The following is a 23,635-nucleotide window of genomic DNA, read 5'->3' as shown; positions in this document are numbered from 1 at the left end:
AGAGGGGTAAACCCTCCCCAGCCCAGTCTGCTCTGATCAGCAGATTGAGTGAAGGAGCTGATGGATAGAGGGGTAAAACCTCCCCAGCCAAGACTGCTCTGATCAGCAGAGTGAAGGAGCTGATGGATAGAGGGGTAAACCCTCCCCAGCGAAGACTGCTCTGATCAGCAGAGTGAAGGAGCTGATGGATAGAGGGGTAAACCCTCCCCAGCCAAGTCTGCTCTGATCAGCAGAGTGAGTGAAGGAGCTGATGGATAGAGGGGTAAACCCTCCCCAGCCCAGTCTGCTCTGATCAGCAGAGTGAAGGAGCTGATGGATAGAGGGGTAACCCTTCCCCAGCCAAGTCTGCTCTGATCAGCAGAGTGAGTGAAGGAGCTGATGGATAGAGGGGTAAACCCTCCCCAGCCCAGTCTGCTCTGATCAGCAGAGTGAAGGAGCTGATGGATAGAGGGGTAAACCCTCCCCAGCCCAGTCTGCTCTGATCAGCAGAGTGAAGGAGCTGATGGATAGAGGGGTAAACCCTCCCCAGCCCAGTCTGCTCTGATCAGCAGAGTGAAGGAGCTGATGGATAGAGGGGTAAACCCTCCCCTGCCCAGTCTGCTCTGATCAGCAGCAGTACCGAGGGGGAAGATCTCGAGCCTGTATTTTTATTTTATTTGGAGACCGTCCCTATTCTCGGCTCAGCCGCAGATCACTCCCCATGACCCTTGAGACATTGCCACTGGGTTTAAAAACGAATCTTCGCCTGATGTCGATGAGTGCATTCTGCCTGCTGAGGTACTGGCTTGTCGCGAACCCTGGGTTTGGGTGAGGCTGCGCTGTAAACACTTGGAGTTTTGTGTAAACAGTGAGCAATTTAATATGGGAGCGGCCAGTGCTGGCTGAGGAAGGGGCAGTCTGTGCGGTCCGCTGCTGTTTATCTTCCCCGGAGCAGAGTGCACACATTGCTGCGTGTGCTTCCCGGTCGGAATCATTAAGGTGGGTACCCGGAGCGTGTTCGATGACATTGTCGGAGAGGATTCGCCTCAATACCCAGTTATTCTGACTGGGTCTTTACTCCTTGGTACCATTCTGGAACATCTCTTCCCGCTCTCACAGACCTTCGTTTCCTTCCCCAAGCCCGCTGCTCAGAAATGGGCATAATACTCCAGATTTAGGCCAGTCAGGCTTGGCAAAGGCCTAGCAGCAAACTTATTTCCTGTTCTCGGGCCGGGGATCCCGAGTGCCTCTTTAAACAGACTTCTCGACCCACTGCGCCCCTTTAAGGACCTGTTTTTGTTCCTACACCGCTTTTAGAATAGCCCCATTTCATTTATATTGACTCTCGCACATCCTACCAGCATTGTACGTAGCCATTTACGACACAGAAGGAGGCCATTTGGCCCATCGAGTATATGCTTGCGCTCCGCAGAGCAAACCAGTCAATCTCCCCGCTCCATCACAAGCCCTGAAAGCCCTTTATGTGTCCATCTGATTTCCTTTTGAAATGATTGATTGTGTTTACCATCCTCGTGCAGCATTTGACTTTCACCACCCTTGTGTAGCATAATAAAGGAGCTCTTCACTTTTGCACTGCATCTATTGCTCAAAGTCTGTGTTCCCTAGTCCTTGTCTACCTTACCTAAACTGTAATAATCTTGTACACCTATTAACTTCCTTAACCTCTGTTCTACGGAGAGCAACCCCAGCTCCTCCAGCCTAACCTTGCAGTTAAAATCCCTCATCCCTGGAATTATTCAAGTAAATTACCTCTGCTTCTTCTCAAGGACACTTGCATCCTTTCTAAAGTGTGGTGACCAGAACTGTACACAACATGCTGTAACCTCTCCAGTCCCGAAATCTATTGTTTTGAAAGACCGCTTGTCCGGAAATCTTTTCCGCAAACCCGGGCAACTCACCGACTCGCCACTCGGCTGTTCGGGTGCTGCAACAAATCGAGAAGGCATTGCCTCACCTAATGTACGGAGGCACGGGAATTTGTGAGCTGAGTTACTTTGTCATCTCATGCTGTTTTTCCCATGTTACACAGTCAGTTTTCACTTGCCATTTGCTACCCTCTGTTGCAGAGGTGCTTTTGAGTGGACCTAAGTATTTCCAGGGTATAGTTTTTTTTAAGTTAAAACTGTCACCATGACATCTAAGAAAAATGCAACAAAACGTAAACATGTCACACTGACAATATCGGAAAAGGTAGAAATCATAAAGAAACTAGATAAGGGTGCTTCGGTGAAAAGTTTGTGTGAGGTGTATGGTGTGGGTCTTTCAACAATTTACGACATCAGGAAACAACGTGAAAAACTGTTTAAATTCTGTGCAGAAAGTGACACAGTTGAAGGAATTAGTGAGCGTAGAACACTGCATAGTGCTAAATCTGCTGACCATGATGGTGTGCTGTATGAATGGTTCCGACAGCATCGTAGGAAGGGGCTCCCTGTTTCAGGGACAATGCTTATGGAAAAGGCGAAAGAATTTCATACCGATTTGAGAATTAGTTCTGCCTGTGAGTACTCCCAAGGTTGGTTGCAAAAGTTCAAACATAGGCATGGGATTCACCTAAAAGCTACTGGCAAACAGCTTCTTGCTGATAGAAAGGCTGTTGAATGTTATGTAACTGAGTTTGCGAAGTTGATGAAGGATGAGGCTCTTAGCCTCGAGCAGATATATAATGCGGACGAGACGGATGTTTTCTGGAGGTGCTTGCCACGAAACACGCTTGCTGGTGCAGAGGAGGCAGTGATACGCAATCGCAAAGAGTCAAAAGAAAGGCTCACAGTGCTCACATGTGCAAATGCTGCTGGAACACACAAGTGTAAACTCTTGGCTGTTGGTAAAAGTGCTAAACCTTGTGCTTTAAAAGGGGTGAAAATCATGCCGGTGCTTTACGAGGCCAACAAATGGTCATGCGTCACTCAGGATATCGTGAGTAACTGGTTCCATCATCATTTTGTCCCCGAGGCGCGTGCACACACTCAAAAGATTGGGTTAGCTGCAGACTGCAAAATTGTGCTTCTTTTGGACAGTTATTCAGCTCACCCCCCTGTAGAACAATTAGATGCTGACAATGTCTTCCCTACATATTTACCCACTAGTTGCACATCTTTAATTCAACCAATGGACCAGGGAATTACTAAAGCAATGAAAAGCCACTACAGGAACAGTTTTTTGCGTCGTCTTGTGAACAGCTACAATACTGGTGGTGTTGATGCTTTTAAGAAGGCCGTCAATATCGAAGATGCTATTTTGTGTTTGGCAAATGCTTGGAACGGTGTCACTAGGAGAACCTTGCAAAATGCGTGGCATAAGTTGTGTCCTGCAAGTATGCTTAATGATGAGGATGCAGTGGAAAACATTGAAGGCTTTAATGTAAACAAGGCAAAGGCAGCTGATCTCTTGCGTTATGCCAAGCAAATGCAAAGTGTTGATTTAGACAAGCAAGATATTGTGACGTGGCTAAACGGTGAAGATGCTGCTCCAGGTGTGCAGCAAGCAACAGATTCAGAGATAATCGAGGGAGTTTTAGAGCCCCAGTCTGAGGATATTGACAACCGCAACAAAGAAGATAATTTTTCTAACGAGATTAATGTGGAGGAGGGGATAAATCTAGCCTCCCGCTTCATTCGCTTTCTAGAGCAACAAAGTTTTATAAGCCATCAAGATGTAATGCATGTGCACCGAATCCAAGAGAAATTAATAAAGAAGCAGCTAAACCACAAGAAACGAATGAGGTTGCAACAAATGTTTGATGAAGTTGGAAAATCCTGTGCAGGCACACTGTCAAAACCACCCAGTCCAATCCCATCAACCAGCAGACTGAATGAAACAAAGGAACCAGAATTAACTGCCCTTGCTGTTAATTATCAGCCGCTTTCTTCCATGCCCCTTCAAACTATTAGTGAAAGAAAGCAGTGTATGGAATAGCCTGTTCCCTCAAAGTCATTGGTAGAATTTTGGTACAGTATCTGGGAGGGGAAATGTGGAAAATACAATATTTGGACAAGTGAAACATTTAATTATTGCTTTATAACATTTTATCAATGTTTATGTTTCAGGTAAGTATTTGAATCTACAGTATTTTCTGATCACACACTTGTGGTTAGGCATTCTAATGTCATTCTATCTTCCAGAAAGTTCGGAAATCCAGAAAAGGCTTGATCCCAAGCATTCCGGACTGGAAAGGTTATAGTGTACTCTAGTTGTGGCCTAACCAGAGCTTTATAAATGTTCAGCAGAATTTCCCTGCTTTTTTACTCAATGCCTCTATTTTATGAAGTTCAGGATCCCACATGCTTTGCTAACCGCAGTCTCAATGTGTCCTGGCACCTTCAAAGATATATATACGTGCACCCTCGGGCCCATTTATTCCTGTACACTATTTAGAAATGTGCCATTAAGTCTATTCCTTCTTCCTATCCTGCCAAAATGTATCACCTCACCGTTTTATATATTAAATTCCATCTGCCAATTGTTTTCTCATTTTGCTAGTCTATCTAAGTCCTGAAGTGGTATGATCCTCATTGTTTGTTATCAAACTTGGAGGTGTGGCAGTGGCAAATTTCTAAACTTTACTCTGTATTCCAATATCTTAGTAATTTATAGAAAGCAAAAATAATAGTGGTCCTAGCACTGACCTTTTGGGGAAAACCACTATTGACCATTATCCAGTCTGAAAAATGACCATTTACCACAACTCACCGTTATTTTCTGTCCATAAACTAATTTTTTATTCAAGTGGACGCTGACTGTATGGAGTTTGCACGTTCTCCCCGTGTCTGTGCGGGGTTCCTCCGGGTACTCCAGTTTGCTCCCACAGTCCCAAGATGTGCAGGTTAAGTGGATTGACCATGCTAAATTGTCCCTTAGTGTCCAAAGGTTAGGTGGGGTTACTGTGTTACGGGGATAGGGTGGTGGCGTGGGCTTGGGTCGGGTGCTCTTTCCAAGGGCTTGTGCAGACTTGATGGGCCACATGGCCACCTTCTGCACTGTAAATTCTATGACTGCCCTATAACTTTTCTGAATTAAATATATCAGAGAATCCTGTGGTCTTAACACTGACCCCTGGGCAAACATCATTGCATACTCCCCTCCCGCCTGGAAGAACAGTTGTTTACCAGGACTCTACTTTCTTTTCCTTTGCCAATTTTGTGTACATGCAACTGCTGTCGCTTTATTCCCATGGGCTTCAATATTGCTAACATGTCTATAATGTGGTACTTTATTGTGCATTTTGAAAATCCATTTATATCAGCTGCATTACCGTTATCAACCCTGTCTGTTACTACATCAAGGAACTTAACAAAGTTAGTCAAACACGATTTGCCTTAAACAAATCTGTGTGGACATTTGTTTATTAATCTACTTGTTTCCAAGTGCCAACTCATTTTGTTTTATTTTTGTCTAGTCTTGTCATCAAATGCATTATGTGGCCTTCAGTTGTTGGCTTCATCCTTTTCCACAATTTTAAACAGGGATGTAATATTTCCAAGTCTCCTATCCTCTGGCACCACCCCCATATACAAAGAAGATTGGAAGATTGTGGCCAGTATCTCCTGTAATTTCTAGTAAAGCTTCCATCACTAATCTAGGGGCCAGCAGAACATCCTCCTCCGACGAGATCTCCTGCAACCCCCTCCCAACAATCTATACTCCCTCCTCCGCTCCCCCATGTACCTGTCGGATTCAATGGACCACAGCTGTGGCTGCTAGCCCTTCCGCAGAGAGATGGCTCATCCATGCTGATGGCTTTTTTGAGGTTAAGGAAACACTGATTAAAATGTGCATCAATGTCTCCTAACTGCATAGGCAGCTCCCACCCTTGACAGGAGTGGAGCGCCTTCTATTGGCCCTCCAGCCTTGGAAGCTTGTCTGCGGTCGGTAATTGGATGGTGAATGGACACACTGGCCACTTGTTAAAAATTGTGTTGGCCATCAGGGTCATATCATCAGGGATGTTGTGCGGGGACCTGAAATTATATCCACTCCAGGGTCGTGACCTCAGAAAATCCATTTCATATTTTGCTTTACTGTTTCAAATCTGTAAGTATTCAAAGGGGCAATGTTTTGAAACATTTAAAATTGTCTTTTAACATCTTTACCAAACATTTTATGGATTAAACTTGATGTTTACTTATCAAAATTTGTTGTTTACAGGATCATGGTAAATGGAACAAAAATGTCATCACTGTGCCATCGCATTTGTTACCGTTGGTCTTCATTGAGAATCACTGGACTGGTTTTCTCTTCAAAGCAAGAAACAAAGGTGTTGCCTAAAGCATCATACAGTCTTCGATCTTGGTCTGGTTTCAATACACATCCGTGCCTCTTAACTCAAAAACTCTGGAGGTTGGAAAATCCAAACTTGAATTCTTCAGCAGCAGACTCACCACCAAGTAAGGAAGATGGCACTGCAAGGTTCACAGAAAGCAGTATTTTGCTAAACACAAACCAAAACCTTGGCAAAACAGAACCATCTAGACTAGCCATAGACGTACAACCTGTGGGTAAGCAGATAGAAAAGCTGTATTTTTTGTCTTTTATAGTAACAAAAAATGTCGCTTGCATTTGATTTTAACCAACCGTCAGCTGGCTCCTGAACTCTGGAATTCTCTTCCAAAATCCATGTATTTTTCTTTTGTCTTCCATTTATCAAGTCTGTCTTCTGGCTCAGTGTCAAACCTTATCTGATAGCACTCCTATAAAACTCCTTGAAATATCTTATCCTGCTAAAGATGCTGTGTAACTGCTTCTTGTCAATGAGGCAACCTTTGGTTATCCATAATGAACTGGGAGTACAATTCAATTGTCTTCTGGTGCCTTGCCCAAATATCAGTTCTTTTTAAAAAAATAAGCCTTTCTGTTGAATATCCACGGACTGCTTGATTAACTGAGGCCATTGCAGCTGGGTATAACCCTCTTCTCACCTGGGATCTGTGCATGTGTTACTATCACTTCTGTATGGTCGTGATGTGGCTAAGTCCAAAGCAGAGACTGAACCTGTGCAGTTCAACACATACGAGAGGGCAGTTTTACAGATACATAAAATTTATATCGTAATACCTGCAGTGTCTCTGATTTATGTGAATGAGTGATGCATCATATAGTACTTTTACCCATTGAGCTGGAAGAATCGTGCATCTGCTGGTTCCAGTCATGTTCAACAGAGCTATGTACTTCAGTTAAAAGAACTTCCTGGTGACATCATCTGGCTGCAGGTCGAGAACAAATGTCAGAAAAGCCATAAGAAAAAGAAAACCAAGCTCTAGGCTTTATTTCTAGAGGAATAGAATTGAAAAATTGGGAAGTTATGCCTAACCTGTATCAAACCCTTGGTTAGATCAGACTTTGAGTACCGCATGCAGTTATGGTCACCATGTTATATGAAGAAACTATACAAAAACAATTTAGCACCTTTTAAAGTAGTAAAACATCCCAGGATGCTTCACAAAAGCATTACGGATGTAGAATGATTCCAGGAGACGTAAGGGAATATTAGGTCATCGTAGAATCCCTAAAGTGCAGAAGGGGGCCACTCGGCCCATTGAGTCTGCATCAACCCTTCGAAAGACCACCCTGCCCAGGCCCAATGCCCTGCACTATTCCTGCAACCCCATCCTAAAGGACAATATAGCATGGCCAATCCACCTAACCTGCACATCTTTTGGACTTTGGGAGGAAACCAACACATACATGGGACAATGTGCAAACTCCACACAGTCAGCCAAAGTCAGAATCAAACCCGGGTCCCTGACGCTGTGAGACAGCAGTGCTAACCACTGTGCCACCCGGTGAGATGAGCAAAAGCTTGGTCAAAGAAGTAGGTTTTAAGTGGTGTCTTATAGGAGGAAAGTGAGGTGGAGAGCACTGAAAAGAGTGAGAGAAGGTTTACAAGGATGATGCCGGAAATATGTGAGTATAAGTATGAGGAAAGGACCGACAGGCTAGGTCTCTTATCTCTTGAAAAACAAAACCAGAGGTATTTAAAATTCCTGAAGGTTTTAATAGAGTGGAGACAGAGAGAAAGTTTTCTCTTGTGTAGAAGAAGACAACTATAGGCCATCAATATAAGATAGTCACCAAGAAATCCAGTAGGTGATTCAGGAGAAATTTCTTTACTCAAAGACTGATGAGAATGTGGAACTCGCTACCACAGGGAATTGGTTGAAATGAATAGTGTACATGTATTAAGGCGAAACTGGAAAGCATATGAGCGAAAAGGGATTAGAGGTGATATGATTCATGATAGACTTAGATGGGGAAAGGAGAGGAGGCTCAAATGAAGCATAAACATTGGCTTGGGCTGAATGGCCCGTATATATTATGGCAGGATTTTTCAAGTCTAAGGTCACGACCTGCGGGTGGGTCATGGGCGGGTGTCGGGAGAGTCATGGAGTGATCAGTCATGGCCCTTCCGATTGCGAGAGAAGCACCCAACAGCCGCGGCCAGCTTTTACATTGAGAATGCCGTCCGCGTCTGCCAGCAGCCCAGCATTTTGCCTTGCTGCACCTATTTTATCCAATGGGTGATTAGCTTTCCTAATGTCACATCGAACGTCTAATTGTTCAGTTGACCAATAGGAGGAGGCGGGGCGGTACTTCCAGCAGTGGGACTGGTGGAGCTCGGGGCCTGTGATGGACACGGAGAGCGGCCGAGTGAGGTTTGTGTGAGGGGCGAGAATGGCGGGTCACAATGCTGGCAGTCAGCACCAGTTCACTGGCTTCCACAAGTACTTCAATGCCCACACCATCACAGAGAGAAGGAAGTATGTGATAGCTACATAAACAGGGATTACAGCAAATTGTTTGTTCTTAAGATCCAAGAAGCAGGCACCAGCAGTAATCACAGAAATTAAATTGTGTGGTTCTCCTTTGGGGCAGGGCAAGTGGAATTTAAGCACCAGCATGTGAAACCTGTGTGAATGTTTGAAACCTTGGCTATCATGTCACTGTAATGGTGTATTATAAGTTATCAGTCTTCACAAATAAAACTCATGGGACACAATGTGAAGTTTAAAGAAAAGAGAATGGCGTCCATAAGCATGCCCCCTCAGGCAGATCCAGCAGTGTACAGGCCCGTTGCCCAGCAGGACAGAATGCCACCTCCTGACGTCAGCGTGCTATCCCAGTACCGTCTTGTCTAAACGCCAGCACGCTGTCCCAGTACTGCCACCTGTCATCAGCATGCTGTCCCAGGACCAGATTTCTTCCTAAAAACGCCAGTCTTCGCACCAGAAGGGGTGAGAGAGCAGGTCACACGACCGGCATGTACACTGATGTCACGCGCTCCGTGCTTTGGCCGCAAAATCCTGAACGAGTAATTCCTCCATTTTGTAGCTACCAGCAATCAAGCAACAGGAGTGTGTGAAGATAAATCAGTTTATAATAAGGAAGAGAGAACCAGAGACACAAATAGGCCAGGATCTCACAACTGAATTTGCTGGAGAGAGCTTTTCAGGAGACTCCACGGCAGGACAAAGTGCTGGTGTGAGCTTCAGGCCCTCTGATGAACAACCCATTAAGAAGGAGCTGAAATCGGAAACATATCTGTAGAAAGATGATTTCTTGAGGTATGGCTTTATTAATTGTGCCATTACAAATCAGGATGCAATGACCATGTGCGTTATGTCCAGGGAAGTACTGGCAAATGAAAGATTAAACCCTCAACTTCAAAAGCATTTAAAGACTAAGCATGGCGAGTTTGAGGACAATCATCTTGATTTGTTTCAAAGGATGCAGTGAAAACTTAAATCATCAGCTGAAGCCCTTAGCAGAAATGTAACATTGAACGACAAAGCAAGTGAGATCGTGAGGAGCAAGCAGGCTCACCTGTCGCAAGGTAAGCAAAAAAGTCAGTCGCGAAGTTTGGAGAACGTGGGTCGCGAAGACTGGCTGGCCGGCGTGGGTCGCAAAGATTAGCTGGTCGGAGTGGGTCCCGAAGGAAGGCCGGTTGGTAAAAATGGGTCCCAGGCAAAAAAGTTTGAAAAATACTGTCCTATGGAATCTAATGTATGTGGAGAGAGAAACAGAGTTCACGCTTCAGCGAGAAAACCTTTCATCAGTTGCTCTGGAATTGTAATCTTTGGCTAATTTAGTATTTTTATTTAAATCCCAGCATTAGATGATGCCCCACACCCTTCTCTGTTTGAAGAAATATCTGAAGAAGAAGCTTTACGAATTGAGGCAAGTCCTCCACTACCTCCAACCTCTTTTACCCTGCGTGACTATGTTGACCAGTCTGAAACTCTAACCAAGTTGGTGCTGCTGGGTATGTAACAATTCTTTTAAAATAATTCCAGCATCTTGGACATAGATGTAGCCGGCCATTCTAGCTGACTGTTACTCACGTGTATATGACACATGTATATGTACACAAGCTTCACAGTTTTCTTTGAAGTTTAGTGCTATTTAAGAATTGAATCACTGTGGGCTACAAACATGCAAAAATGATAGAAAGGGAAAGGACATTTAGTCCATTGAGCTTTTCCAATACAGCGTGGTTTTAAGAATTTTATGTTCAAATATTATGATTAAGTGGTTCCACCTATCAGTAACTCCTAGAAATAAAAACAGTCCAGAGGACTGGGTGACACAGTGGTTAGCACTGCTGCCTACGGCACGGAGGACCCAGGTTCTATCCCGGTCCCGGTTCACTGTCTGTCTGTGTGGAGTTTGCACATTCTCCCTGTGTCTGCGTGGGTTTCGCCCCCACAACCCAAAGATGTGCAGGTTAGGTGGATAGGCCATAGTTAAAGAAATAGGAAATAGTTCAAGAAATGAAGTAAGATGATTCTGGAATAAATTGCCCAAATCGGCATCTATGTTTAAGGTAATTGCTATCGTTAATGTTCTGTCCTCTTTCTGTCTGGATTGGGTCATAATAATTAGTTCATTTTATTCGATAGAAATGGCTGTCCATCAAATTTTGATATGGGGTGACTGTGATATCCCGTTCCCGCCATACTTTATCAGTTCTCATGAACACTGAACTAGGAACGTTGCCCAGATTTACATACTATGAATGTGTCTGTCTGGAGTTATAATCTGATCATTCTCATGCTATTCAGCAGTTTTCACTGTTTGAACGGTCTTACCTTAGTGAACCATTGTAATTCTGAAGCACTTTAATAAGCCATTTTGATTTTGAACCATTTCTTCCTTTTAAACCTATTATATATTAAAAGCTAGATTTCTATCACGGGGTCAGTTGGGTGATTGGGGGTGTCAGTTGTGGATATTTTTAACCTGTCTAACATTTCCTGGGTAACGACCCAGGCGGGTACTGTCGAACCTTTGAAGTCTCTGACTGTAACAGAGTCTGAGACTTTAGTGGAGGATCCCAGAGAACGGGGGAATTCACGAATGAAAGTTGAAATCTCTCCGGAAATTTCCAGGTAGATCCATGCGTCAGGAATTCCACGGGGTCTTGACGTGCATCTTCATATGTCCAGTGTTCAATGATCCAGAGGCCTGAAAATTTGGTGCAATATTATTTTAATGGACTTCCTCTGACCTTTTTCAGTGCCTCAAAATTTTCCATTATGTGATGGGACCAAAACCGGACACAAAATTCTAAATGAAGCCTAATCACATTCTTGTGTAAGGATATTATAGTGATCTTTGTTCAACATTAGGCTATCTGTGCAATATATCCCAGTACTTCATTAGCCTTTATTAAAACCTGGTGGTACAGATCATAAACTTTGAGAGACCCATGGGGAAAATTGAAATCGGAAACATTGTACACTCATATTTTCTCTTTTGCTATTCTTCTCATATTAATAATTTCCTCATCTCCTACCTCACCTGGTTTTAATTTGCCGGGTAGATGCCAGTGTTGTAGCTATGCTTGTGGTGTGGCAAGTTCTGGAGCACAAGTCTTTGGTACTATTACCGGAATATTGTGAGGGCCCATAGCCTTTGCATGTCCAGTGCCTCAATGTGAAGATGAGACTTTGTCTCCACAAGGACTGTGCAATGGTCACTTCTACCGATACTGTCATGGACAGATGCATCTGCAGCAGGCAGATTGGTGAGGATGAAGTCCAGTATGTTTTTCCCTCTTATTAGTTCCTTCACCACCTTCCCCGTCCCCGTCTAGCAGTTATGTCCTTTAGGACCCAGCCAGATCAGTCTTTGGTGGTACTACCGAGCCACTCTTGACATTGGTACCCAGCCCAGAGCATATTCTGCACCCTTGGCACCACAGTGCTTTGTCCAAGTGGTGTTCAACATGGAGGAGTAATGATTAATCAGCTGATGGTGGCCGGTACGTGGTAATCAGCAGGAGGTTTCCTTACTCATGTTTAAACTGAAGCCGTGGGACTTCATGGGATGTTGAACACTCCCAGGGCAACTCCCTCCTGACAGTATACCATTGTGCCATCAGCTCTGCTGGGTCTGTCCTGCCGGTGAGACATACCCTGGAATAGTGATAATGGTGTCTGGGACATTATCTGTAAGGTATGATTCTGTGAGTGTGACTATGTCAGGCTGTTGATTAACTAGTCTGTGAGACAGCTCTCCTAACTTTGGTACAAGCCCCTAGATGTTAGTAAGGAGGATTTTGCAGGGTCGGTCGGGCTAGTTTTGCCGTTGCCGTTTCAGGAGCCTGGTTGTTCTTCCGGTTCCATTCATTTTTTGTGTTTTCGTTGTGGTTGAATACAACTTGAGTAGCTTGCTAGGCCATTTCAGAGGACATTTAAGAGTCAAACACATTGCTGTGGATCTGGAACACATGTAAGCCAGACCAGGTAAGGATGGCAGATTTCCTTCTCTAAAGGATATTCATGAACCAGATGGGTTTTTACGACAATCGACCATGGTTTCATGGTCATCATTCGACTTATAATTCCAGATATTTTATTAAGTTTAAGTTCCATCACCCATCCATGATGGGATTCAAACCTGGGTTCCCAGATCACTATCCTACTGCCTCCCCTCATTCTCTCAACTTCCATATATGCATAAATCAGTGTTTGGATTCTGGGATCAGTGATATTGTTCTGTGCAAAAATACATGGTTAACATGTATAAAACCAAAACAACTTAATTTTCTGACTAATTGTCATAGCCAGAAAATAAAGAAATAGCTGTTTGACATTGTGCACGATTAATGCATTTTGCTTTTAATCATATCTTACAGGTATGGATCTGTCTAAATTAAAAATGCGACCGAATGTGGCCAATATGCTCTTACGGTTGGATTTTGACAGAGATATAAAAGGGCGACTTCTATTCCTAAAGGATGTGGGAGTAGACGATCAACTGCTTGGAGCATTCCTCACTAGAAACCCTTTCATTTTGACTGAAGACATAGAGAATCTACAGATGAGGTAAAGAAAAGGATCGGATGATCTATAAAGATAGCCCAAGGAGTGTCAAGAAACTGATGAGATCTGCAAGTAGAAATGGGATGGGACTTTTCCCATGCCCCGCGGCGTGTTTTGTGGCGGCGCAGGTGGCTCACCATTGGCCACAGTCGGATTTTCTGGTCCCGCCACTGTCAACAGAGTTCCCCACTGTATGCCCCCCGCCGCCGCCGGGTAACCCACTGGGAATTCGCCGTCGGCAGGACTGGAAGATCATGAGGCGGGAATGGTAGTAAAATTCCAGCCCATGAGGAAAACAAATCTGGAAACATAAAGCAGAACATTAAAACATTCTTCTAGTCTGGCAGGAGTAAACAATGGGGAAAATGAGGTATTGGCTCATTAAATTACAATGGCAAAGTGGTGTCAAACAATAGGAAAAGAAAACTGAGGTATTTAATTATTGATTTTAAATGCTTACAGAACAAAGAGGTGGAAGAAATGGAAGACTTGAGCTATAATTTAAAGGTGAATATAGGTTGACATAGAGTTATAGAGTAATTAAGGCAGTTGAGAAGGCTATTTAGCTTCTTGAGTCCATGCCTACTCTCTGTGGAGCAACCCGACCAGTCCCATTCTCCTGAAGACATAGAGAATATAGACCTGCAAGTTTATTTCCCTCAAGTACCCATCCAATTTCCTTTCAAAATCATTGATCATGTCTGCTTCCACCACCCCCATAGGCATTGCATTCCAGATCATTACCTCTTGCTACATAATTCATCTTGCTACACTCTCCCTCACATTCATCCTGTATCCCTGGCCCAAAACCTAAAAACTGCATCCTTGTTATTATTGGCTGATGGCAACAGTATATTTTTTTGTCTGTCTTTTCGCAACCTGTTGTAATCTTTACATCTCTTTCAAACCTCTCCTTTGCTCCAAATAAAACAGCTTCTCCAACCTAACCTTTGTAGCTCTCATTTGGAATCATTCTGGTAAATTCCCCTATCCCCAGGAGCCCTATGCCCCCTTCCAGACCCCCCCTCCCTTCCAGACCACCAGCCTTCACCCCCCCCCCCCAACTTCTCAAAGGCCCCTACCTACCTGGCTCTGCACTCCCACACCCCCCAGGTGCTGTTACGCCTGGTCCATGTTTGTGTGGACCAGTACTAAACAGCGCCTAGGCAAGGCTTCCCAGGCACTGCCTTTTGAGTCCCGGGCACTGGTGAATCCTGCATCGGGTATTTAAATGAAGGCGAGATCTAGATCGTGCCCGGAGGGGGGGGGGGGGGGGGGGGGGGGTCGCGTCGGTGACTTGCGATCAGCCCGGCGTTGGTCCGATTTTGGGCTCGCGGGGGATTCACCTGTTGCATCCATATCTGGGCTGGGCACAACAGGGTCACAAAATCGTACCCACTATTTCTGCAGCTACCTCTTTTAAAAACCTAGGTGCAGGTCATCTTGGGCACTTCTTCCCTTTAATTTCTCGAGTACTAATAGTGTGTGCTGCTGAGACCGTCATCCAAGCAGTTGTTATCTGCAGATTGATCTAATGCAGTGACCTCCTGTTCCAATTACATCCTTCACATTGTAAACATTGGCACAAGCAAAGTTAGTATCTTCTCATATGCCAAGCTCTGATCACCTGTCACCCTGAACCTCTGACTTCCTTGAGTCCCAGTCACCAATGCCTCAAATTTAAAATGATCTTTTGTTTAATTTCCTCCATTGTTTTACCCCTCCCTATCTCTGTGGCCTTCTCTAATACCATAAACCCTAATAAACTCTTGGTTCTTCTGAATCCAGACTCTTAAGCATTCCGTCTGCCTATACTAACCTTTGGCTACTATGTCTTTAGCTATCAGGAATTCCCTCGTTAAACCTTTCCACCTCCATTTACTCCTCTTAAGAGCCCCTTAAAGCTTGCGTTTGAGCGAGTTTTTTCTCTTCCTTAAATCTCTCTCTTTTTAAATTATTCTTTCACGGGATGTGGGCATCGTTGGCTGGGCCAGTATTTTTGTTGGCCATGCCTAATTGCTCTTGAGAAGGTGGGTGGTGAGCCACTTTCTTGAACTGCTGCAGTACCTGTAGTATAAGTACACCCACGGTGCTAATAGGGAGTGAGTTGCAGAATTTTGACCCACTGACAGTGAAAGAATGGTAATTAGAGGCTGGAATTCTCTGACCATTTGCTGATGGCGGGATTCTTCGGTTCCACCAGCAGTCGCAGGCTTCCCAGCAGCGTGGGGTTGCTTCAATGAGAATTTCCATTGACAGCGGTGGGAGCAGAGAATTCCACTGCCGGCTGCTGAGAAACACGCAGCTGGGAGGCTGGAGAATCCCGCCTCTATTTCCAAGTCAGGATTGTTTGTAGCTTGGAGCGAACTTGCAGGTGGTGGTGTTCCCATGTATCGTGAGGGGAGGTGGCGTCATAGCGGTATTGTCACTGGACTAGTAAACCAGAGACCCAGAGTAATGCTCAGGTTCAAATCCCGCCACTGCAGATGTTGAAATTTGAATTCAATAAAAATTTGGAATTAAAAGTCCAATGACCATGAAAGTGTTGTCGTAAAAATCCACCTGGTTCACTAATGTCCTTAAGGGAAAGAAATCTGTCGTCCTTACCTGGTCTGACCTACATTTGACTCCAGATTCTCAGCAATGTGGCTGACTCGCACTTATCTGTGTCGAAGAGAGAAGAAGGTTAAGAGGTGACTTAATTGAGGCATACAAGATGATCAGAGGATTGGATAGGGTGGACAGTGAGAGCCTTTTTCCTCGGATGGTGATGTCTAGCACGAGGGGACATAGCTTTAAACGAGGGGAGATAGATATAGGACAGATGTCAGAGGTAGGTTCTTTACTCAGAGAGTAGTAAGGGTGTGGAATGCCCTGCCTACAACAGAAGTGGACTCGCCAACACTAAGGGCATTCAAATGGTCATTGGATAGACATATGGACGATAAGGGAATAGTGTAGATGGGCTTTAGATTGGTTTCACAGGTCGGCGCAACATCGAGGGCCGAAGGGCCTGTACTGCGCTGTAATGTTCTATGTTCTATGAATGACTTAATTTGACGATTATTTAGCCATTCTACAAGTGTATGAATTTCCTCCTATAATTTGTTTCAGTCCTCCTCTGTGTTGCCTATTTTGAATGTTATCACCCTCCGTGTCTCCCCCACCCCAATTTGTTATCGTCCCAAAATTTAGAAATGGGGTTTTTGATTCCAAAGTAATTCTTCATGCAAATTGTGAACAGCAGTGGTCTCGGACTGATTTTTTGTCTTTCGGCTACTTTAAATAACTACCCCTTTTTCCCACTCGCTGTTTTCTGCATTGAATCTAGCTAGCAATGCATTTTGCCAGTTCTCCCACTACATATTATTGAACCTTATTCATTCGTCATTGTACTAACTAATTAGATATATATTATGTTCTCCAATATCTTAAGAAGTCCAAATATGGATGCAAAACATAGCGAATATTTGGTGAAGTATTGGTTTTAAGTCTTTTAATTCAACATGCATGGTTTTTCATTTTATTTTAGAATACAGTACCTACAGTCGAAAAAATTCAGCAAAGAAGCCATTTCAAGGATGGTGTCAAGAGCCCCTTATTTGTTAAACTTCAGTGTGGAAAGACTGGACAATAGATTGGGGTTCTACCAGAAAGAACTGGGGCTAAATGTGCAAAAGGTAATGCTGTTATGAATTCAATTCTGTGGAATGTGGAGTTCTGATGCAGCTGCATGTGGTGAGACCTGACATTGTGGGATGAGGAGACCTTCTATAACTGCTGTCTTTGTATGCCAGCCATAGTCCCAGAATAATTCAACCTCCGTGCCACTTATGATGTCTTTGATCATTACCATTAGTCATCGATGTTAAGCATGGCGTGAGACTGTTAATTGGAATGGCCAATTAATGGGGAGTCTGGATTTTAAAGTGGTTCTTAATTACTTTGGCATTTAAAAGAAGAAAACCTTGTACTTGGCACCTTACCATGTTTCAAAGTAGTTCATGAATTGCTTTGAAGTGCAGCCATTTTTATGCACAACAAAGATACCACAAAGAACAATGTGATGGATGATTAATTAATGCAGTTTTGGTGGAATGGAGAGATTGACCAGGTAAAATTGACCAGTTGAAATAAAATATTTCCCCACTGTTCACAAATTGCATCATGGAATCTTTAAAATCCACCTAAATCATTGAGCCAATGGACTGCCCTTAGTTTAACACCTCACTGAAGAGTGGCACCCCACTGGACTGCCAGTTTAGATGTGTGCTTCAGTTCTGGAATATACCTTGTACTGTCAACTTTCTGACTCCAGTGTTATATATTGAATCTAACTATAGCTACAACAAGTAAGTTACATACAAAAAATGTATATGTTCACCTTCGAGCTACCAGTTCACTTGTGATGTGAATAGCTGGCATTGTATGAGGACAAAATTACTCGGCCTCTGGAGAGATTGATTCACAGACAGACAGACAGTTCCCTTCTCCACTGGTTCCTGATGCTTGTTTTTTTTTAACAGGTTCCTGCTGAAATTCTGTTAAATACCCTTGGTGTAACATTTATTAATCTACACAAAAATATCTAACTTCAGTTGTTGAACTGCCACCTGAAATCACCTGCGTGGGTGAAAGACATGCTGAGACTTCTCTCTCTTTCCCTCTCCTTGAAGTGAAATGCATCTGGCTAAAAAGGTTACCAGCACATTTTCTGCCATCACCATTCTTCATGCATGTGAAGAACCTAGGGCAAATATTAGGGGGGGCGGTAGCGTAGTGGTAATGTCACTGTACTAAAGTCATAGAGTTTTACAGCACAAAAAGAGGCCCTTCAGCCCATCAAGTCTGTACCTATCCATTCTCTTTTTTTCCAGCACTTGGTCCATAGCCTTGTAAGCTATGACATTTCAAGTGCTCATCTAAATGCTTCTTAAATGTTGAGTGTCCCCGCCTCCACCACCCTTTCAGGCAGTGAGTTCCAGATTCCCACCACCCTCTGGGTGAAAAAGCTTTCCCTCCAATTCCCCCTAAATCTCCTGCCCATTACCTTAAATCTATGCCATCTGGTTATTGACCCTCCAAGTAAGCGGAAACGTTTCTTCCTATCTACCCTCTGTCCTTCAGAATTTTGGACACCTCAATCAGGTCCCCCTTCAGCCTTCTATGCTCTAAGGAGAACACGCAACCTAAACAGCCTCTCTTCATAGCTGAAACGCTCCACCAGGCAACATCTTGCTGAATCTCCTCTGCATCCGTAGGTTAGGCAGCATCTGTGGAGTTTTTTCAGAACTGGAAAAAATAAAGATGTAACCCATTTTAAGCACGCAGTGGCAGGGAAAAGGGGTTTACCATTAACAATAAACTGAACTGGACCAGCCACCTAGATACCATGGCTACAAGAGCAGGTCATAGGCTAGGAATCTTGTGGCGAGTAACTCATCTCTTGACTCCCAAAAGCATGTCCAAAATCTACAAGGTACGAGTCAGAAATATGATGGAATACTCTCCAAAGAGCCTGGATGGGTGCAGCTCCAAAACAGTCGAGAAGCTCAACTCTTATCGAGGACAAAGCAGCCCGCTTGATTGGCATCCCTTCCACAAACATTTACTCCTTCCACCACTGACGTACTGTGGCCGCAGTGTGTACCGTCGACAAGATGCACTGTAAGATTCATCAAGGATCCTTAGGCAGCACCTTCCAAACCCATGGCCATCTAGGACAAGGGCAGCAGACACATGGGAACACCACCACCTGAAAGTTCCCCTCCAAGACACTCACCATCCTGGCTTGGAAATATATCACCGTTCCTTCACCGTCGCTAAGTCAAAATCCTGGAATTCCCTCCCTAAAAGCACTGTGTACCTACATCACATGGACTGCAGCGGTTCAAGAAGGCAGTTTGCCACCTTCTTAATGGCAATTAGGGTTGGGCAACAAATGCTGACCTAGCCAGCGACACCCACATCCACCAGACTTAAAAATAAATGAAATAAAAGGGAAGGTCTGTGATAGAGTGAAGGTAAAAGAGATTAAATGACAAACTGGAAGACAGTTCAAAGCAAAAGGTGAAATAAAGGAACAAAGGATAAGTCTAGAGCAGATGTAAATGTGAAGCACAGATACGCCACCACCAACTGCCATTGGAAAAAATGGGGATTGAAGTTATGATCTGAAATTATTGAACTCAACATTGAGTTCAGAACACAATAAAATGTCTAAACTGAAAGTGAAATACTGATACCTGAACAAGCTTCATTGGAACATTGTAGGAGACAGATGATGAGGGATCAGACTGGGAGTCTGCCAGAACTGTTGGTGATGATTGCGTTTCTATCTCCACAGATGCTGCGTAATGAAGTATTTTCACCATTTTCAGTTATTTTAAATTGCTGGCATGCACGGTACTTTGTTTTTGTATTGCTTAATTCAGTGTAGTTCAGACTTCAGCAGAGCCTCTCGTCGGGCTGGTTTAGCTCAGTGGGCTAGACAGCTGGTTTGTGATGCAGAACAAGGCCAGCAGCGCGGGTTTAATTCCTGTACCGGCTGAGAATTCTGAATTCTCCCTCCGTGTACCCGAACAGGCGCCGGAATGTGGCGACTAGGGGCTTTTCACAGTAACTTCATACTTGTGACAATAGAAGATTATTATTATTATATAGATAACATTGGAGTAAAAACAAAAAATGCAGGAAACATTCAGCGGGTGTTTTAGTCGAGTAATTTTGAGTGAATTGATTTGACCAAATTAGGGATGATCTAGAGCAAGACACAAGTGATCTTATTGGCCATTAATTCTAGACGAAAGAAAACTACTGGAAATGCACAGCAGATCTTTCTCCACCAGACTTAAAAATAAATGATGGATTTCTACTCAACATTAACCTTTCACCAGATTGGGTTCTGATGATGGGGCTTGACCTCAAATGCTATCATCTCTCTGTTTTCAGAGAAGGTCAGCTTCTGTTAATATTTGCAGTTACTTTCTCTTTGTATCTTGAGTTATAATTTTAGTCTCTCTTATTTTCTGCTAGACTCGTGATCTGGTTACCCGACTTCCCAGATTGTTAACTGGCAGCTTGGAGCCGGTCAAAGAAAATCTCAAAGTAGGTGAAACAGTGATATTTTTCCTGAAAAGTATATATAGGACGCAAAGTATCTTTGTCAAAGTCCCACATAAAAGTGTGTGATCCTTTGAGGAAGTCACTTAGCCATTTCACCCCTCAAACCTGTTCTGCTATTCAGTGGGGTTGTGACTGATCTTTCTTTGTTTAACAGAAACCTAGAAATCGCAGACTTAAAAATCAGCAGTTGTTCCAGCGTTAACTGACATTGCAGGAGAGTTCCAAACTTCTGTCAACCTTTCTGTGTGGAAGTGTTTCCGTCCTTTACTACTGGAACACCTGGCTCTAAATTCAATGCTACGTCTACTAGAAATAGATTCCCCAATTAATTGAAATAGTGTAAATGGATAAATTATTTGTTCCGTGCTCTGTTGTCATGCTTTTCCTGAACCTTGCAGAGGTAAATATTAATGCTTTTCTTCCACCATTTAATTTGTTTTCGATCATTTAAGCACTTGTGCCTTTGTTGGGCAGCCCTGCCTTTTCCTTTCCACCCTGTAGCTTAGCCACTTGGCTTTTTCAAATGTTAAAATCTCTCTGACGCATGCACTCTCTGTCACGTGTGCGCTCTCTCCCTCACTACCCAACTATCTTATTCCCCAGCCAGTTACTCTACAGGTCAGCCCTTTGTTTACTCCCTGCAGCACTGTGCCTTCTAGCTGCAGCTCCCATTGTCATCTCAGGATCCACATGCTCCTGTGGTGTATTAAGTATAGCAGTCAGAGTTTTTACTCTTGCCTGTGGACTCTGAAGTTGTTCAGTTCCACAGCCATGGCTGTTTTTTATGTAGATGAGAAATTTTGTGGCGTGTAATCCCGCATCCAGGAATCCATAATCCACATGGCACTGGTCATATTTGCTGTGGATTTTCAGTTGCTGGCTTCTTCTCCCAGCTTCCACAGTACTAAATGGAATGCCCCATTTCCCACAACCTTGGACGCATCGGGAACTGCTGCCGCTGTCCTGTCCTGTTCACCCGTCAGTCATTTGCTGATGGAAAAATAATCGGGTGACTCCTCACCAATAACAGCGTTCAGTTTGGGTTCTGCCAGAACCATTTTGCTGCTGACCACATCTAATATGGATGCAAGAGCTGCATTCTGGAACAGTGAGAGTATCTATGATTGACATCAAGACTGCATTTAACAGAGTATGACAACAATGATCCCAACTAAACTTGAGGTAACTGGTAAAGGCCTGAGTGGCTAGAATAAAACTTAATGTGCAAGACGATGTTTATGTTTTTGGAGGCCAACCCCAGGGCATTGCTGCTAGTGTTCCTCAGGGCAAAATCCTTATCCCAACTTAATTCAGCTGCTTCACTGATAACCTCTGCCATAAAGTCAGGGGTGAGACTGTCCACCAATTAAACTGTGGTGTAGGCACTCCATTCACAACTCCTCCAATAATGGAACAACCTATGGCAAAACCTGGAAAACATCCAGGGTTAGTCTGACAATTGGCAAATAACATTTATGCCAATATCTCTCCCACTATCTTCAATGGCAATTGCCAAGGCCGCACCATCAACATATTCCAGCCAAGAGATGATGGTTACTCTGTGACAAATGATCCTTTAGTTGCTTTCCAAAACCTGCAAAGTTTAAGTAAGAAACAATGCCCTTTTTTCAAGAAGTTTGACACTGTAACACATTTCATTTCATTAGTGCCTGTGCCAGGACAGAGCAGTAACACTATCTGCAAGTTTCTCTCCAAATCACACCACCCTGCTGTGGACATTATCACATTTCCTTCATTGATGTCTTATAATACTGGAAGTCCCTAACATAAATCATTTTGGAAACACCAGCACCACAAGATATGCAGACATTTAAGGAGAAATATTGTCAGTACAAATAGGATTTGGTGATTTAAAACAGCCATGCTAACCTCGTTGTGTCCTGGAAAATAAAAATTAAGCTTACAAGGGATGTTTCCATTATAAAATGTGAATGTTGGTATTTTTAATGGAAATAGTTGGCAAGGAATGGGTTCCAAATAATTACTGTTTCAAAAATATTTGATGCACAGTCCCCTTCTTATTTAGAAGGAAAGCAAGTCTGTTATTTCCAGTTACATGTATTAAAATAGAAAATGCAGGAAATACTCAGCAGGTATTTCCAGCATTTTCTGTTTGGTTGCAGATTTCCAACATCCACGGTATTCTGTTTGTAGACCAAAATGGAACGTATTTAGCTTTGACTATTATCTAATGGCGGCAGTGGCTGGATTTCCATCTAGTTATGTCAAGTTTATGATTGCAAACCTCTCCCTCAGGTAATTATTTTGGTTTTCCAGGTTTGCCGGATTGAGTTGGGATTTCGTGAAAATGAAATCCAGCACATGGTAACTAATGTCCCCAAACTCCTCCTGGCTAGTAAGAAAAAAGTGACTAGATTATTTGATTACTTGCACAATACTATGGGTATCCCCCACCACCTGATTACAAAATTTCCTCAGGTAAATATAACTGCTTATTTCACCTTTTTATATTAAATGTACCATATCCTAATCTTAACAATGTTCAAATTAATGCATGATCTTTATTGGGAATGTTTCTTACTGGCATGTCAATATTGACTCCCTTTTTCTACAATAAGAGATTATTTTAAAATTAAAACCGCATTATCACAAAATGTTTCCATTGGATTGTGCCAGACAGGATTCACAATTAGTTACCCTATACAGTGTCTCATTTGCTGAGACTCTGCAATATGACTGTCCATGCTGACGATAAAGGTTTCATAATGTTTTAGTTTACAAAACTGTAGTGTTGGAGTGCATGAAGAAATTAGCAATCTGCCCTAAAATAACCTACCATTATTGGGGAAACTAACCGTTTTCAAGGGGCAGTCACCTGGTAGAACTTTGAGATGTTTTTGTTTGTTCACTGCATCTTTCGTTGGGATATGTGTTTGCATGCCAGCCTTGTTTTCGAGATCGTCTGTGTGATCAACATTCCCTCTTTGTTTGGACTTGTGTGTAATATTGATTCAGGAATTATTTTTATTCCCTTTTCTTTCCTCCTCCACCGTTATCTGCTCCAACTTCCTTCAAAGCAGTTGGAAAGACAAACAAAAACTCTCCATTCCCTCAGGATGGGGGAAGAGTTGCCCTCTATCATTAACATTACATCATCGCCAGTGGTATCAGCACTTAAAAGTTTTCAACAAAATATTTTATGTACT

At 43.3% G+C, this 23,635-nt stretch overlaps 2 protein-coding genes and 1 long non-coding RNA gene across 10 annotated transcripts in view; 2 read left to right on the top strand and 1 right to left on the bottom strand.

Moving 5' to 3' along the window:
* Positions 1-23,635, top strand: part of mterf3 (mitochondrial transcription termination factor 3) — a 28,094-nt gene that overhangs the window by 2,745 nt on the left and 1,714 nt on the right. The window contains exons 1-7 of one of the 7 annotated variants that reach the window (XM_072468087.1): positions 734-777; positions 6,148-6,497; positions 10,106-10,258; positions 13,136-13,325; positions 16,855-17,002; positions 20,358-20,429; positions 22,746-22,907. In XM_072468087.1, the coding sequence (XP_072324188.1) occupies positions 749-777; positions 6,148-6,497; positions 10,106-10,258; positions 13,136-13,325; positions 16,855-17,002; positions 20,358-20,429; positions 22,746-22,907 (1,104 nt within the window). In that variant the 5' untranslated portion in view covers positions 734-748. The other 6 variants (XM_072468092.1, XM_072468091.1, XM_072468089.1 and 3 more) reach the window with 6 other exon arrangements.
* On the top strand, positions 1,976-3,918 carry LOC140385681 (jerky protein homolog). The gene has a single exon (XM_072468083.1). The coding sequence runs from the start codon at positions 2,131-2,133 to the stop codon at positions 3,916-3,918; it is 1,788 nt and encodes a 595-aa protein (XP_072324184.1). The 5' UTR covers positions 1,976-2,130.
* The window catches only part of LOC140385685 (uncharacterized), a 28,824-nt gene continuing 18,508 nt past the window's right edge, over positions 13,320-23,635 (bottom strand). For both annotated transcript variants that reach the window (XR_011933420.1, XR_011933419.1), the window contains exons 2-3: positions 15,930-15,986; positions 13,320-13,623 (exon numbers count right to left, since the gene is read on the bottom strand). This is a non-coding gene — a long non-coding RNA (uncharacterized lncRNA). The remainder of the gene's footprint in view (positions 13,624-15,929; positions 15,987-23,635) is intronic.

This window comes from Scyliorhinus torazame, chromosome 11, assembly GCF_047496885.1.
Source record: "Scyliorhinus torazame isolate Kashiwa2021f chromosome 11, sScyTor2.1, whole genome shotgun sequence".
NCBI classification, from domain to species: domain Eukaryota; kingdom Metazoa; phylum Chordata; class Chondrichthyes; order Carcharhiniformes; family Scyliorhinidae; genus Scyliorhinus; species Scyliorhinus torazame.
The sequence above is the reverse complement of the archived record's forward strand: the minus strand, read 5'-3'. Positions and strand labels throughout refer to the sequence as shown.